Source organism: Durio zibethinus, chromosome 16, assembly GCF_047325235.1.
Source record: "Durio zibethinus cultivar Kanyao isolate XHJ-2024 chromosome 16, ASM4732523v1, whole genome shotgun sequence".
NCBI classification, from domain to species: domain Eukaryota; kingdom Viridiplantae; phylum Streptophyta; class Magnoliopsida; order Malvales; family Malvaceae; genus Durio; species Durio zibethinus.
Window position 1 is genome coordinate 1,622,707 of NC_143177.1, and position 17,194 is coordinate 1,639,900.

Sequence of the window (17,194 nt, forward strand, 5' to 3'; positions counted from 1 at the left end):
ATTTAAAGAGATATGTATTGATATTTTAAAAATATGTTATTTTTTTTATAAATTTACAAATGTTCTATTTTAACTTTCAACAAATTTTTTTATCTATTATATGTAAATTTAATATAAATTAGCTATGTACATCAACATTATCAGGTCTAACAATTAAATTTAGCTGTTGTTTTTGGTTTGAACTTAGTCAAACCGAAATAAAAGTGTTTATTTGATCGATTCAATTAATTTCGAATCAAATTATCTAAAATTAAATTAATTAAATTAAATTATTTTATTTTTGTTATTCTAAACTCAATTTATTAATTTAAAAATTTAACCGATCAAATTTAATTTAGTCAATTCGATTAATTTTTTAGATTAGTTGAATAATAAATATATTTAAGTTAAATTATATTTTAAACTCTTAATTTTTTATATTTTAAATAAATTAATTAAAATTATCCAATAAAATATTCAAATAATAAATATTATTATATTAAAAACTCTAATAATTTATAAAATAAAATGATTCATTTTATGAATTTTTTATTTTATATTTAGATTATATATATATATATATATATTTTTGGTCATTCAAGGGCGTCAAAACCTTATATTAAAGGGACGAGAGAAGGCTAAGATTCGAATCTCAGTTTTAATGTCTTCTTTAAGGGATTATCTTGATCACTAAATTAAACAATTAAAAATTATATTTCAACTAAAATTTATGTACATTTAATTTTTAAATCGAATTAATTAAAAATTAAAATTATTTTTATTAATTATTTAAAATTAATTTTATAATCAATCGATTAATCAAATTAAATCAATTTAGTCTATTAATTTAATTAAAATCGAAACATCCCCGAATAAAAAGCATTAATGATGAATTGGAACTTACTTTATTAAATTGGTACAAGAAGTAAAAGAGGAATATGAATATTTAAAAAGAGCAACATGCAAAGCAAAAGATGCAGCAGATCCAGATAGTTGTAATAAATAAAATCATAGTAAAACAGAACAACAAACAATGGATCTCATGTTGTTGTTCCTGCTGTTTTTTGTTTTTCAAGCTTTGAACAAAAACATATGGCATTACCAACTTGGCAGTACTTTGACCATTCCCCCAGACTAGTCAACAAGATCTTCTTCCCTGGTCTCTCTCTCCTTCACATGTATTTGGAAAAGAATCCTTCTGTTTGAACAAAAAAATGAAATAAGAAAGTCCATTTCTTCAGTTGATGTGCCCCCTCCCTATGTAGCAAGTGGCCCTCTCTCTATCTTTCGGCCTCAGTGGATTTCTGTTCACATCCTGCGTTCCAGCGCACTCCTTCCTCTTGGAGAATTTTTCAATTGTTTCTTTGTGAAGATATCCCTTCTGCTTTTCATTTTTTATTTATTTGCATAAAAGAAAAAAATAATTGGAAAATAAAAGTGGGTCCTTGTTGAAACTATGGAAGAACGTGGAACCAAAATTCCACGACTAAATGTGGTTTACAACACCATTTTTCCATTTCATGCCGCCCACTACTTTCGCTTCAGTTTTGGGGTGCTTTGCTTTGTTATCTCTTTCTTTAAGCCAAAAAAAGCAACCTTGATTAGTGTCTTAAACAGTTAACAACAAACCAACCTTAACCTTTTCTCTTAACAAAAAAAAAAAAAAAACAAAAACAGTACTTGGAACAAAGTTTAGTTTGGTTCTATTCTTTTTCTCTTTCTCACAAACACAAAAAGCTGTCTTTTGTTATCTTGGTTGGGTGGTTATGCTTTCTTTGAGTTTCTAAGCTCTGGGTTAATGAGTGATTAAGTTTTTACTTTATTGGGAATCAGCTGCTGCTTCTTATCTTTGCTTGTTTTGCTTTTCTATTGGATTGGGGTGGTTGATCTTTGTTTCTTGGATCCATTTCTTTGAGGTAAGAGAAAAAAGTTTCTCTTTTTACTTATTCTATTCATAAAAGTTTGTAACTTTCTTCTTCATTTTGTTTTTCTTTTACATTGATTTTGACAGTCTCTGTTTATTTCTGTTTTTTGGTATTACTTAATAGCAAGTACTTCCCAGTTTTGTTCTTAGGATTGAATTTTCTGGTTAACTGTTTCCACTTTCTTTTGATTCAAAAATTTTATGTAGCTGAGTTTCTTGGATTGATGGAAGCTGGTTTATTGTTATAGAGTAATATGTTTGACAGTGTTCAAAAGCCCCATCAGTTTCCCTTAATATGTTTGTAATTTGAGTGATCTCTCTTTCCTCTATACTATTTGGATGGTAGATTTGGTTGAGTTTAATTTCTGGGTATGATTTTTTTCTGCTGTATTTTTCCATCAATGCTTCATTATTCCTTCCTTTACCTGCTTTTTACCTTAATGTTGGTGTAATCAAGCTCTTTAAATTTGGTTATATGTCATAATTATGTCCACTAGATACCATGAAAACAAGTGAAAAAAGACAAGGATATATGTTCTTGTCTTTCTTCTGCATAACTGCACATAGTTACATATATAAAAATTAAAGCTCCATTGTTCAAATCCTAGCAGCCTTGAATATAAAAAAACATAGTTTTTATTCGAGTCCAACATGTTCTGTTTTGTTTCTCATCATTGAAAGTACCCTCTCCATCTAGATTTGTCTTAACCTTATTCTTTCTAGTTGAGGCATGGATTGGTAGTGCTAGAGTCATAGCATCCTTTCCATTTGTATTTACTTCCTTTTTTGTACCATCTTGATGTAATTCTTCATCCTATTCTTCAGATTTCTTGTGAAGTACAAATTGGATAGTTGGAGGCTTATATATGGATTTTGTCTGCTGTCAAACTGACATCAACCACTTCCAGGCAGAGAACGGGAAAGAGGTGTGCCCATCATTAAGCACTATATTTGATCAGAGACAGAAGATGGACAACACATTTGTCAGTGGTCAGAAACAAGGCAAAGATGATTCACTGCAAAACTTGGAGGATGGAAGGGATATTTCAGGAGACAATGGAATGAGAAAGCTGGCAAGAAGGGTAAATCCACAGCATGCTCTGATATTAAATGTTAAGAGATTACAAGCCGGAAAAAGTCTTATAAAGGATCCATTCCTTAGGAGTATTTTTGGAATAGGCAATAAGATTATGAGGCATGTTGTCACTTTAGATGAGAAATATCTTCGTCATTGCCTGGAATTGATTCATATCAATGCAGCAAAAGCAGCTCAATGCAACATCTCTGTGAACTTAAGTTCCATAAAAATGGGCATTTTATCTCATGGACTGAATTCAGCTAAAATCAGGGATGAAAATACATATGATTTGGGCAAGTTTGTTTTTGAATGTCCACTGGCAGTTGGGACTGGTAGTGTAGTTATCGGTCCTGCAGAACAGTGGGTTTTAGGTTCAATAATGGGCAGCAAGAGTATGGCAAATATATTGAAGAGCCCATTGTTACGGAAATTGGGTGCATTGGATGTTGATCCAAGTTTGAATGATGTTAAAGGATCGATAAGTTATGACTTCATGAGCTCTCCTGGAGGTTTCAGTAACTATTCCTCACATAAGCTAGGAAATGAAACACCCATATCAAAGAATCATAAATATGGATCTGAGACTCTGCATAAAAGGCTTGTTTCTGTGTCAAGTACAAACTCAGCATGCTCTTATCAGTCCTTTTCTTCTACTTCTACAGCAATTTCTCAGGGAATGCTTCAGTGCACATGGAAGGGTGGGATTCCATATTTTGTTTTCTCCCTGGATAATCAGAGGGAGTTATATGTTGCCAATTTGTCAAAGGAAGGATCAGCTTGCAATAAGGGTCTGGACTATATGTACTTGTTCCATTCAAGCAGGGGAGGCCATAAGGAACATGGGATGAGTGATAACGAGTCACACCTTGTTGGTAAGATGAAGGTATCTACTTCTTTCTCAATCTGCCCGCAAGATTCTAAAATCATGGAGACGGAGTTTGTTTTGTTCAGTGGTAATGAAACTTTTATTCAAGAGATGCAAACTTCAAGCCATAACCACAGGAAAAATAAGAGTCTATCAAAAAAGGTGATGGAAGTATTCAAGAGCAGTCACTCTTCCAAGCAGAGATCAACGTCTAGATTTCGTCCATCAAGTTCCATAATGGAAGATTCTTCTTGGGATCCATGCCAAGATACAGTCAACAATTCTGATGCACTAGATGGGGCAAACCTTTTAGAGGAACAACTTCTGCCTAATTTTGAATTGACTGCCATTGTTGCGAGGGACCATTTCCCTGAGAATCCTAGCCCAGAAGTTGGAGGCTGGGGCTTAAAGCTTCTCAGGAAAGCGGGGTTTAAGCAAACGGTTGACACTTTGGAAGCCCCAGTTCCTTCTGCTTGTTCTTGTGATACCAGTGATTGCTCGACAAGTATGGATGCTCTAGTTCCAGCAGGTATTCATGGTGGTCCAAGAACTAGAAATGGTGGCCCTTCTAGTCTAATTGAAAGATGGAGATCTGGTGGACATTGTGACTGTGGTGGCTGGGACTTGGGCTGTCCGCTGACAGTACTTAAAGCCAGATCAAGTAAAGAAGCTGGTTTACCTCCAACAGATATGTCCGAGGCATGCAAGTTATTTGATTTTTTCATTCAGGTATGCCAGTCTCTGTGTTTTCCCCGTCTGTTACATTCTAAGATGGTTAATACTGTTAGGATTTAGGCTCACTGTCAATGTTAGAAGCACAAGATCTATGATATTTGTGTTTGCACCTTTTCTCCTCAGTGGAACAGATTTTCTTTTTCATGGTTAACAATCAAATAACTTTATTACGACCTGAATAAGCATTGTGATGACCATTGCCCAACTTCAAATTTTCAGGGTTCAGAGCATGGTTCTCCAGCCTTGAGGATAGTAAATGTTCATGATGGCCTGTATTTTATTCATTTTCAATCAACACTCTCAGCTCTGCAGTCTTTTGCAATTGCTATCGCTTACATCCATACTCAAAGTCCCACTCTCCGACCAAAAAATGTACAGCAGTAAAGGTGGCGACATCTAGATTTGAAGTTTCTTTAGTTGTAATCCTCTTACCGTACCAAAGCAGTGTGTAAGTTGAAATTTAGGTATTTATACACAAACTGAGATAATTATTTTTATATTTTCTTGTAGCTAGTTTGACTTGTTTCAGATTGTTATCTTATATAGGTTGTCTACCATTGATTGGGAATTTTATCCTTGAATCCTTAGAACAAAAGATCTTGTATTTTGCTCCTTTTTTATTGAATGTACAAGTTTAAGCTGGTGTGAATTTTATACCAAATGCATTTTACAGAATCTATACTCTGTAGCCTTTAGCATTCAGTAAAATTTGAAATTCTATTTGAACAAACTAGAAGTGAAATTCAAGCATAAAAGAACTAGCATGTAGCTCTCAGAAATTGCAAAATAAAGGATGAGTTTGCACTTTGAGTGTGATGACTTAATTTTTCGAGTAATTGCCTTCAAATTATCTTCATGTTATGGTACTTTTGCTCATAGACTTTGTAATCACTATATTGTACTCATGCTTTAAGCGAAGGTGGAAGGAGGTTGGTCCTTCTGCCTAACTATAACTTTATTTGGTATTAGAGCATTCTCTTCAGGTAACATTACTCTTTTTCGCTCTTAAATGCATTATGCTAGTTCAATCAGATTTTCAGTTTTTTCTCATCACTTCAGGTACATTCATGCAACTTTCTTATCGTTTTGCTTTCATGCAAAAGTAAGAATTCTTTTTGCTCCTCCCTCTTGAAAACAAGCTCTCTCTTGAGAGTTGAAAGGGATAAACTGTTATAATAGGCTTACGCTTGGTCATAATGAGCTTGTTTCCTCTACTATGTGTAAAATACACAAAAATGTTTCTTACCATAATATCATGAATGTGCATGGTGCAAATTGATCACAGCTCAGGACTATGTCATTGGTCCTCCATGGGGAATGATGCGGACACACAACTGCTGGAAATACACCATTCTGCAAAAAATAAGAAAGACTTTAACTTGCTGCTGTGGTTTGGAGCCATTGCATGGGATCTGTTTGTATTATTCTTCATGACATGTGGCCAGGTATCTCTCTTCCTTGAATAAATCTAGGAAGTTTCCACTTGCCTTTTATGTTTCATTCGGAAGGGACAAAGTTTTTGGCAAATTCAGCAGTCTTCTTATAGTTGGGCCTCGAAGAAGCTTGCTGACTTAAGGAGTCTTGTAGCTCCTTTCATTTCCTGTACCGAGAATCAGGCATGATGGACAGTGTCCAAGTCAGGAATTTTTAATGATGCAGGCACCTTTAATTCCATTTGATCTAAGTAGCCAAAGGTGCATCTCTTATGATTCTGCTATAGCATCCCCAAGCGTGTCTTGATTGCTTGGATTGCTGTTCTGGACAAATCACTTCTTCAGAAATGCTACAATTGCGGTATTGTCAGACACTTTCTGTGTTCTTTATGGACAGGCTATTGAAGACAGAGATCATTTGTTCTTTGGCTGCCCTTTCTCCAAGCAAGTTTGGAGTAAAGTTCCATGGTGCTCTGGTATTATAAGATCAGTGGGTGATTGAAATAGTGACTTTGCTTGGATAAATCTCCTTAAGGGTAAATCACTTGGTGTGCTTATATCTACTTTGTCTGGTGAGAATGCAATATCAGAAAGCATGGTAAGCAGGAGCAAGGAGCAGATGTGATGCTCAATAGCATCAGTGATTCAGTGTGGTTCAGGCTGAATCAGTTTACGCAAGTTGCTGCTGATATAAAATACTTCTCTCCGTAGAAATTGGAGATTATGAGATTCTTTCTGTACATAATACGAAGTTTAACTTGTGTAAATATACAGTTTTGTACCGATGGCGCCGGTACATTTCCATGCTCGATTCGATAAATAAAATACAAACGTTGTAAAACATCTAGTGATTACTGCTTTCTGAGTGATCACTCCTGACATATGGAGGAATCCCATGTTGTATCTCCCATTCTGCCTCGCAATGCAAACAGATCAATCAGGAAGCACAGAACATGCTTCATTATGTTTTTCCGAAACCATTCTATCATGAAGGTGATTCATGCAAATACAAATGCGATGCATTCTTTATTTCTCTGTCAGCTTCGCTACTAGATTCAATTAAGCATTGGTGAACTTAGAAGCCTATGATTTTGCACTTCAAAATTAAATTGATGTTACCAAATTTCCTGCTGAAACATGGTATCCAGCCCCTTTCCATGACTAAGTGACTATTAACATCTTTTGCTGTTAATGAAGAATTCCATATGCATAAATACAAAATTGTAATTTTTAAAAAATTATTATTAAAATTCAAACTCAAAACTTTCAGTTTTGAGCTGATTATGATAATAATTTATACTTTTATTTTTTTTATATTAGTAGTATTTATGTTAGAATAAAATTTAATTCTTAGCTCTCAGTTCCTCAAATTTTGTTTCCACTTCTAATAAAAATATTATTATAAAAGTAAAATAGAATTTATTAACCAAATATAATTAATTTTTCAAAAGTAAAAGAGGCATCATGTTGTGCCCACGCCCAATTTCTGAGTGGAGGAGAGACTTAGAGCTTGAGGCCCATCAGCACCTTCGACTGCCAACACCCAAAGCAGAAACCCAAAACCCCCTAAGTTTTTGTCTTTATAAAGCTCAAAAACCCTAAAGTGTACTTACTGTTTCTCTTCAGCCGTCGAAAATGTCGAAGCGAGGTCAGTTTTCTTCTCTCTCAGCCCAATATTTGTTTCATTTTCTTTTTCCGTTTATTTTCCCAGAAAAAAGAGCAAAATAAAGGATAAAAATCCATCCTTTTCTCATTGCTTGCATGATTCTAACCCCATAAACAAAAACCCAGATCAGGAAAACCTTAACATTGAATTTAGCTTTTTTGTTTTGATTTATTAAATTTAACAAAAAAATGAAAGCGTCGATAGCTGTTGGCCTATTTTTTTGCGGGTATTTGTTCATTTTTCATCAGCTGTTTCATAGCTGAAAAAGGTGTGATTTTTTTGTTTTGCTTAGGACGTGGAGGGTCAGCTGGTAACAAGTTTAGGATGTCACTTGGTCTGCCAGTGGCAGCTACAGTGAACTGTGCTGATAACACTGGTGCTAAGAACCTCTATATCATCTCGGTGAAGGGAATCAAGGGCCGCCTTAACCGCTTGCCATCTGCTTGTGTTGGAGATATGGTTATGGCTACTGTCAAGAAAGGGAAGCCTGATCTCAGGAAGAAGGTCTTGCCTGCTGTCATTGTGAGGCAGCGCAAGCCTTGGCGCAGAAAGGATGGTGTTTACATGTACTTTGAAGGTAAAATCTTTCTTGCTTCCCTTGTGTTTTTTATGTTATGTAGATTTGTTAATCATGTGTGTAGTTTCATTACATGGTAAAGGGACTAGAAATTAGTGATCTATTGATGGTTATTTACTCTTTTCTGTAGTTTAGGGTAAGTAAAAAATGGTAGATGCTGATGATATGCGACTGATAATTGGTGTTTAGACTGTTTGCTGAAGATAGAGGTTTGCTGGTTAAGCAGTGTCCTGATGTATGCATTAACCTGTGCGTAGTATGATCTGATGCTTTCTGAGACCAGCAAAATTTATCCTAGTGGTCAAAATTTTCATCTGAGTGAGATTTATCTCATTTGGGATCTCCCTTTTCGCAATTCGACACATTTTTTTTTCTCATTCTGGGAATTTTCCTTGTGGTTTCTAAACTGTTGTAACATTTTTCTGCTGTTTTTCTCGCCTTTTTGGTTGTCTGTGCGCTGGTGATGTGGTGTGGGGAGTTTTTTGTTCAGGGTTTCTCTACACCTCCCATACCCAGCTAAATTGATTAGCCAACCTTACCCCAATACCAGGTGGTAACTATGGTTATCATCCCTGTCCAGGTTGGGACACATGTTTGTTATTTTGATTATCTTGCTAACTTCTTCTGTTGGGAGGATGACTGGTTAATGAGGTATCATGATGTTTAACAGGAAATTCTGCATGTCTTGAAACCATTGTAGTTTGATAATTAGTTAAAATAATGTCATATCTCCAGACATAAGTCAGGTATCTACTTTAATATTCAATGGTTGATACAGTTACTAGTCTGGAAAACTGAGTGTGTCCATCGTTGCAGATGCATTAAGTTTATGAAGCTTGCATGTGCTCCATTTGGGCCCTACATATTTCCAAATGTGCACCTTAAACTTTGACTTCCATTTGCTCATTTTGTTTCCATCATTTGATAATAGCAGTAGATTGGCAGTTTTCAGTCTTTTTCATAAACATGCCGGATGTCTGCTTGGAGACCCTGCAGTTGTTTAAAATTTTTTAGTTTTCTTTCAATTTAGCTTGTTCTGAAAACTAGCAGATTCATTAAGTCGCAACTCGCAAATATCTGTTCAAAAGATGCTGATTTCTGATGTTTTACTTTAAATTTCTGATTCAAATCTTGTTCTGATTGTAGACAATGCTGGTGTCATTGTGAATCCAAAGGGAGAAATGAAAGGTACACAGCCAATACAAAAGCGTTTCAATTATTCAGGACAACATCCAATCTTGTAATGTCTGCATTAAATGGTATTACAATTGACATTTTCTTCTTGATGCTTTGTTCTAGGTTCTGCCATAACTGGTCCAATTGGGAAGGAGTGTGCTGATCTGTGGCCAAGGATTGCTAGTGCGGCCAATGCCATTGTTTAGGAGTTCAAATTTTTAGAGATTTTGTTGGTCTGCCTCGGACTAATTATAGTTTGCTGGATCAAGATTTGTTTTATTTAGTTTTTGTTTGTTCAGAATATCATTTGGATGCTTTTGATTTGATTTTGGATTTGAAGATGGAATAAAAAAATAAAACACTCATGCATGCATTCAATCATTGTATATCCTCATGGACAGTTTTATTTTTTAAAATTTTTATTTCATGTGAAAATAATATTTTTGTTTCAATAAGAGTTTAATAATAAAAAATATTTAATTAAATTTTATAAAAAAAATTTACTGAGTATTTTATATGTACAAAATCAGCTTAAGAAATGAATTCTCCTTACTTTGAGAATATAATATTATAATATTATTAGTTGAAGCCCAAAGCCAAAACTACAAAGAAAAACCCAAAACTGTAAAATCAGTCTTTTGTCGTTTTCCACTCCTCTTGGAAGAGCCCAAAGGAAAGGAAAAGAAAAACAAAGAAAAAAAAAAAAACATGTATGGCAAGTGAGGCGGCGATGGAAGTTAATGACCCAGTAGTGGTGGCGGCAGAAGCGGCCTCAACAGGGACAGAGAAGCAGCCGCATAAGCTTGAAGGAAAGTGGACTTTTTGGCTTGATAATCAGTCAAAGCCTAAACAAGGCGCCGCTTGGGTCACCTCTCTACGCAAAGTCTATACCTTGGACACCCTAGAAGAATTTTGGTGGTACTTTTATTGAAAACCCATTTCTTTTTTTTATATATACTTTTAAGATCTGTTGATTTTTTGCTGGTTTTTATATTTGATGGTGTTTTTTTTTTTTTGGACTTACCAATTGGGGTTTTTTATTTATCCATTTTTCTTATGGTTCAGTTATTGATCTCTCCTTTTTAGCTTCAAAGGGAACTTGAGTTGGTTTCTGTTATTTTGTTGTTATTTTTTATTGTATGTTTTGAAATGTGAGACTTAAAAATACTTTTGTTATGTTTCAGTTTGTATGATAAAATATTCAAGCCTAGCAAGTTGCCTGCAAATGCTGATTTCCACTTGTTTAAGGCTGGAATTGAGCCCAAACGGGAAGATCCTGAGTGTGCTAATGGAGGAAAGTGGTCTGTCACTAGCAACAGAAAGGCTAATCTTGATAACATGTGGCTTGAAACTGTAGGCGTCTTGAGTCATTACTGCTATGCTTGCCTATATATTAATATATATTGGGATTTGGGCTGACTGATGGTCTTTTGTTGGGCAGTTGATGGCATTGATTGGGGAACAATTTGATGAGGCAGATGAGATCTGTGGCGTAGTTGCTAGTGTACGCCAAAGGCAGGACAAACTTGCATTGTGGACCTAAACAGCAACAAATGAGGCTGCTTAGGTCTATATTTAGTAACTATTGATGCATTGAATCAGAACCTATTTGTTTGTTGAGTTAGGAATCCTCTGCTGTGATCATTCTGCAAGAAATTGCTTCAAATGGGAAGATCCTGTACTGATAATGATGTTTCTATTTTTCAAGTAAGTCAATAACATGTTTAAATCTGTCTGATCACTCATGCGTTGCTGAAAATTTCTTATTCACATTTGACGGATTAAAACTTTTGTTGCAAACATGGGTTCGTGTTTTCAATTAGAATGCAAAAGAAATGAAATTATTTGCCTTGATGTAACAATTAGGAACCCCTTTCAGCTCATCTTTCATCAATTTATTAAGAATTTGACAATTTTAGCATGTGGCAATTTAACAGATTGTTGAAGTTGTAGATAGGGTCATCTTCCACTGATGATGTTTACTCTCACGTTTATAATTTAGTTTTCTGATCTCTCGAAAGGTCATATTTTTGCAAGTAAACTATCTCATTGACATTTATACAGTTTCCTCTCACATGTCCAGATCACATTGCCATGTAGTTGCAATGCATAATTTGCTTCTTCACTGAAGATGTGGTTACTTCTTGTCATTTACCCTATGCTTTTGATGATTGATTGTGTCCATTTGGAATTCTGTGAATCGTATGTGTTGATGATGCTAATTGGAACCCTGTGATCTAGATGGGCATTGGGAGGAAGTGGAAGGAGATCATTGACGTTAATGATAACATTACTTATAGCTTCCATGTAAGTGTAATTTTGGATGGTACTTGTGATTTTTAGTGCATATTCTCTTGTTGCAACTGACTGCTTTATATGTTGCAGGACGACTCTCGAAGGGAAAGATCAGCGAAAGGCCGATACAATGTGTGAATATTTTGCTGATTCCTTTTTTGTGGCGGCTAACACTCTCTATTGCCAAATTGTGGCAGGAAGTATCGTAATTTGTTACCCATTTTTTTGTTCTCTGTGAGCTGAGAACACTCGGTAATTGAAATACTTTGCATGCTGAGTTTTTTTTTTTTTTAATGTAATACCATGATACCATCAACAATCAAGTTCTATATTCGGATACTTCTGATGTTCAACATATTGAGAATTTCGCTCTATTTCTTGAATCTTCATTCCCTGTCTCATGTTCTGAATCTCATATGCATCTTGATTCCACTTTGCCGGCAGCCTTAAGAATCCATTATTGGAAGAAATATCCTGTTTTTACAAGGTTTTCTTATTCCATTGCTACTTGTGCATCCCAAAAACAGATTAGGGGAAGATTATCATGCTTAAGTTGAAGGTATTCTGTTGGCCACCCTTTAGTCTGATATTTGTCACTATGGTAGGTGGGTCTCAGCTTCAAGCAGCTTTCAATTTTCTGAAACATCAGGTGATTGATTCTAGGGTTTTTTTCTTTTTTAACTTATTTTCATTGATGTTTATTTCATGGTCTGAAAATTATATAGTTCAACTAAACTGAAGGTTTACAAGTACATATGAAGGAAAGAAATGTGGTTTACAATCTGATTCTCCAAGGAAAAAACCCAGATGAAGAATGTGTTTTACATCTGGATGTCCTTGGAATGAACTATTTAATCTCCAATAGTCAAAAGACAAAGTACACGTGTGGTCATCATCACGCAAGGAATCCAAGCCTTTCCCCGTTCTTCTTGGCCAGACGAAGCAACCCTTGCCTTTGTTTAGGATTAGCCCCTATTGATTTGCAGAATCCAGTAATTACCTAAAAAAAAAAAAAAACCATTTGAAAGAAATAGATGAATTCAATAACACTGTAACAATTATTGGGAACCTGCTTCATTCCTAGCTCTGAAAACTGTCTGGATTAAGCAAAATTATGTTTCATCAGACGATAAAAGACAAATGGATATGATTTTGGAAACATGAGGCACAGAAGCACATAACGTTTCTACATGTTCTACGGTGGTAGGAATAGGAAATACTACATGATAGTAGGGCTGTAAACGAATTAAACATAAACAAACAAATATATGTTTTATGTTTGTTTGTTTATTTTTAAAAGTGTTTATGTTCGTTAAAAAAATTATTTTGTTTGTTCATGTTCATTCATTTAAATGATAAATTATTTGTGTTTGGTTTTGTGTTCATTCAATTAAGTTAAACGAGTTCGTTCATAAATATATTTACGAATATATTCACGAACATATATAAATAAACATATTCATGAAAAATAAATATAAAAAAATTTAAATAAATATAAACGAATCTTAAAATAAGATTAAAATAAATGATAAAAGATAAAAATATAATTTTATTAATATTATTATAAACGAGTTTTAAATGAATTTTAAATGAATTTATTCACGAATATAAACAAACTAAACAAACATCTATTTATGTTCAATTTGTTTAATAAACGAATATAAACGAATAGAAATCAAATATGTTTAGGAATAATTCGCCGAAAATTCTGTTTGTTTACACCCTTACCGCAAAGCAATTGCTTTTCCTCCGAGTTGATTGAACCTTTTCTAGCCAATAATTTGGCGTGTAACAACCACAATAGGAGCAAACAGACCTTTCCCTTCATTGACATTCTTCATAATAGGCTGTAATCTAACAGGCTGTCCAACTCGAACACGGTTGAGAACTCACTTAGCCAGCATAGCATAGTCTTCACCAATTACTGAAGTACCCCAACCTCCCTTAAACCCAGTTGCCGAAATTGAAGTAGAGATTAAACACCTATTCAGAACTTTTCTCTATCTAGCTGCAATGAAACTATATAAGATGGTTTTCTCTATGTTGTTTAGAACTTGTGCTTGATGGGGTTTTTCTCCATGTGAAGAGGATTTATTTTTGGTGTATATACGAGAGCCTGGTGAGTGGAGAAGTTCATTAAGGCATTAGGAGCCACATAATCTGGAAATCTTCTGGCTCTTCCTTGGAAAATGGGGATCCGTATCCATTAGATTATTCATAGGATGATCCTGACCGTCGAATTTAGAATCTTTTTCATATTTATATCTAATGGTGGAAATAAAATCCCATGTCTTTGAATGGTTTTTAGAAGGCAAGAACTACTTGGAATGAAATAGTTGATTCAGGATGTTGAAGCTGTCATTCCAATCCCCAACTTCTTGGATGCTACCTCCTGTTGAACGTGAACAACATGTCTTCTTGGAAGACTAACAAGTGGAATAGTAGGCAACCAATGCGCATATGAGGAAAAAAAAAAAGGAACTTTCCGTGCTGATTTCTGAAGTTATTAGAATGTTCTGATGCAGTTTTCTGTTCAAACAATGAATGGACCAATAGGGAGCTCCTGTTAGAATGGCATACATCAAATTCAGGGCAAAATGACTCAAGTTCATAATTAATTTCACTGAGAAATTTGTTCATGCTAAGCAAAATGGATTCCATAGCAGAATGTAGGAATGATTTCAAGATCACCAAGACTTGCAAATTCATCCAACAAAAAGCTGATCTTCAGCAGCAGAGATTGGCGTCAATTGTTCATGGTTGGGTCATTTCCTTTCTGGTTTTTAACCTTTTTTTATGTCACTGGTTCATTCCAAAAGTTGTTCTAGTTTACTGTACTCCCATTGAACAAAAGAACTTTGGCATTGTCAACCATCGGCCATGAAAGCCACCCCAAAACCATTGATTCGGATAATTAAATGAATAATATTTATTTAAATAGATTCGAATTTAAATAATAATATGAAATTTAAATCGATATTTATATAAACTCAAATATTATGAATATTAAACGAATTTAAATATAAGTACTTCAAAAATAATAATATTCGTTCTGTTATTATCTCTAAAAATAATAATCTTCACATTGCATTGAACTTTTTATCGGACTAAACCAAATACTTTTTAAAATAATAATAATAAAAAACTTCTTAACCTCGTATTTTCATCTAAACTATTTGAAAATTGAACAATTAATAATAAATTGTTAAAATATTGAGAATATCTTCTAATAGTAATAATTCATGCAATCGTTACCTAAAAAAAATCATGGAATCATCACATTATTAACGTTAAAGGAGTAATGAAAGCCAAGTGATGATATATCAATTCTGGCCACAAAAACCATCTGATTAACATAAGGAAAATATCTACGATTGTGACAAATTTATTATTGCTTTGAAAATGCATTTTATCTTACTTGTATATGACCAACCCATCATCTACCATCCACGTTTCCAATCAAATGCACTTTTTAACTTTAAAAAAAAAAAAAAAGCAATTTTTATAAAAATTTGCCATTGAAAAAATTTATATGAATAATACATTTATTTTACAAAAAAAAAAATGTTTCAATTTGAGAATAAAATAAAAAATTATAGATATATTATATATATATAATTATAATAAGATAAAATAATATTATGAATAGGATAAGATAATATTATAATAAGATAAGATAAAATAAAATAATATTTTACATAGAATTGTATTAAAAATGTCATATTATCTTGTGTTTTATATATCTAAGGATTAGAACAAGATAATTTCTTTCTTGATTAAAATTTTTTTTTTTTCAAAATTTATATAATTTAAATTATTGATATAATTTTAATAGTATAATAAGACATGTAAATTAAATTTTAATGATTAAAAATAATCTATTCTACTTTGAAATAATTGAATCATCTCGAAATAATTAATCCATCGTCGTTATATATAAATAAAACATAATACGAAATAATTATTATTTTATTATATCTATTATCTTATATATCAAACTTGACTTACATGTGTTAAGATTTGAGCTTCAAAATTTATTAAATTTTATTTTTAAAATTTAAACTCAAAATTTATTAAATATCATATTTTAAAATAATTATAAAAAACTAAAATAAATTCTAAATTCAATTATGTATAATTTAACATTGATGCTTAAACTAAACTATAGTATGCATTGAATTAAAGATTTTAATTTTGAGGGAAAAAAAAAAAGAATTAACCAAATAGAAAGAATCATACAACGTATTATATGACGTAAAATAAGGACAAATTGTCCCACCAAAGTTTTGACTCTCTGTCATAAATGGTAAGACTTTCCATCACACTCTTCTTGAACATTGACACCTCACCCAACAAAAATATTATTTAATTAATTTTAACCCTTTTGTCCTTGAGGTGTTGAAATGAAGATAAACTCAAAATTTTATTTAAAATTATTTAAATTCCAATCAGTTTAAATTTAAATTGATTAAAAAAATCAAAGATTCAAATTCAAAGAAATTAAAATCTAAATAGATTTAATAATTAGTGTAATCATATGTATAAAATATTATATTTATATAATATTATATAAAAATTAAGTGATATAATTTATATCGATATAAAAATATAAAATATAAATTTTTTTATTAAATTTATTTATAATTTTTTAAAAAATTTAAATTATGTTATTTTTATATTTTTTATTCGTATCATATTATCAGATCCAAAATAATTTATATTTAAAATACTCCATTTAACTCAAACCCATTAAAATTACTTAAAAAAAAATTCAAAACCAAATGATACACTAAAATGACACAACGAAATGCCACTCTTTGAAGAATTAATATGTAGAATGACCTATATATTATTTATTTTTTATTATTTTAATATTTTAAAAAATAAAATTTTATTTTATCAAATATTTTGATATTTTATATTATTACCGTTAATTAAATAAGTAATATGACATAAATATATAATAAAATTATATTATTTATCATAAATATTCAATTATTTTCAAATCATTAAATTAAAAAAAAATAAAATCTAATTTTTTAAATAAAAAATACAAAAATACAAAAAGGTCATTTGATTGTACTTGAATATTTATATTATATTTTATAATTTTATTAAATATTAATATCACGTAAATAATTTAAGTAATGATATTTATATAAAATATAAAAATATTTGATAAAATAAAATATTTATTTTTTTAAATATTAAATTAAAATATATATTATAAAAATTATTTTTATTTTTAATCGTGAAGAAAACTCACATGTTTTTTATTTTACCGAACCCAAAGAAAATAACGATATTAATGACCGTACATCTGCAGCCTTAATATGGACCCCAATCCTCAAACATTTCAAATCCTGGCCGTTGATCATAAAAATATTGCATCATAAAAATCAAGAGCTTAAATAAAATAAAACCCTAAATTTTTTTCTCTTTTAAATTGTTTGAGTTTCATATTTT

General features: G+C 32.1%; 3 protein-coding genes and 1 pseudogene across 5 annotated transcripts; 3 read left to right on the forward strand and 1 right to left on the reverse strand.

Annotated features, from left to right (window-relative positions):
• The first annotated feature begins 881 nt into the window (after window positions 1–881).
• LOC111292225 (uncharacterized) lies at window positions 882–6,991 on the forward strand. Of its 3 annotated transcripts, XR_002690490.2 has the most exons (4): window positions 1,529–1,895; window positions 2,729–4,575; window positions 4,801–5,029; window positions 5,867–6,991. XR_002690490.2 is itself a non-coding variant. In XM_022884487.2 (3 exons), the coding sequence occupies exons 2-3, from the start codon at window positions 2,770–2,772 to the stop codon at window positions 4,963–4,965; spliced, it is 1,971 nt and encodes a 656-aa protein (XP_022740222.2). In that variant the 5' UTR covers window positions 882–1,895; window positions 2,729–2,769; the 3' UTR covers window positions 4,966–5,242. The 3 variants fall into 3 exon arrangements, 2 of the variants coding, with proteins under 2 accessions (XP_022740222.2, XP_089601257.1); XM_022884487.2 differs by lacking the exon at window positions 5,867–6,991 and having other exon boundaries at window positions 882–1,895; window positions 4,801–5,242; XM_089745131.1 differs by lacking the exons at window positions 1,529–1,895; window positions 5,867–6,991 and adding an exon at window positions 2,052–2,272 and having other exon boundaries at window positions 4,801–5,242.
• Window positions 6,992–7,505: 514 nt separating this feature from the next.
• Window positions 7,506–9,814, forward strand: LOC111298554 (large ribosomal subunit protein uL14x/uL14z/uL14y). Its single transcript, XM_022893272.2, has 4 exons — window positions 7,506–7,662; window positions 7,973–8,257; window positions 9,404–9,445; window positions 9,557–9,814. The coding sequence occupies exons 1-4, from the start codon at window positions 7,650–7,652 to the stop codon at window positions 9,637–9,639; spliced, it is 423 nt and encodes a 140-aa protein (XP_022749007.1). The 5' UTR covers window positions 7,506–7,649; the 3' UTR covers window positions 9,640–9,814.
• Window positions 9,815–9,957: 143 nt separating this feature from the next.
• Window positions 9,958–12,113, forward strand: LOC111292216 (eukaryotic translation initiation factor-like). The gene is given in 5 exon segments (XM_089745132.1): window positions 9,958–10,351; window positions 10,618–10,786; window positions 10,875–11,000; window positions 11,675–11,740; window positions 11,819–12,113. Coding segments are annotated over 5 exon segments (615 nt in total). The 5' UTR covers window positions 9,958–10,145; the 3' UTR covers window positions 11,867–12,113.
• A 312-nt stretch (window positions 12,114–12,425) lies between these two features.
• On the reverse strand, window positions 12,426–14,630 carry LOC111298286 (protein PROTON GRADIENT REGULATION 5, chloroplastic-like; annotated as a pseudogene).
• Window positions 14,631–17,194: the final 2,564 nt, after the last annotated feature.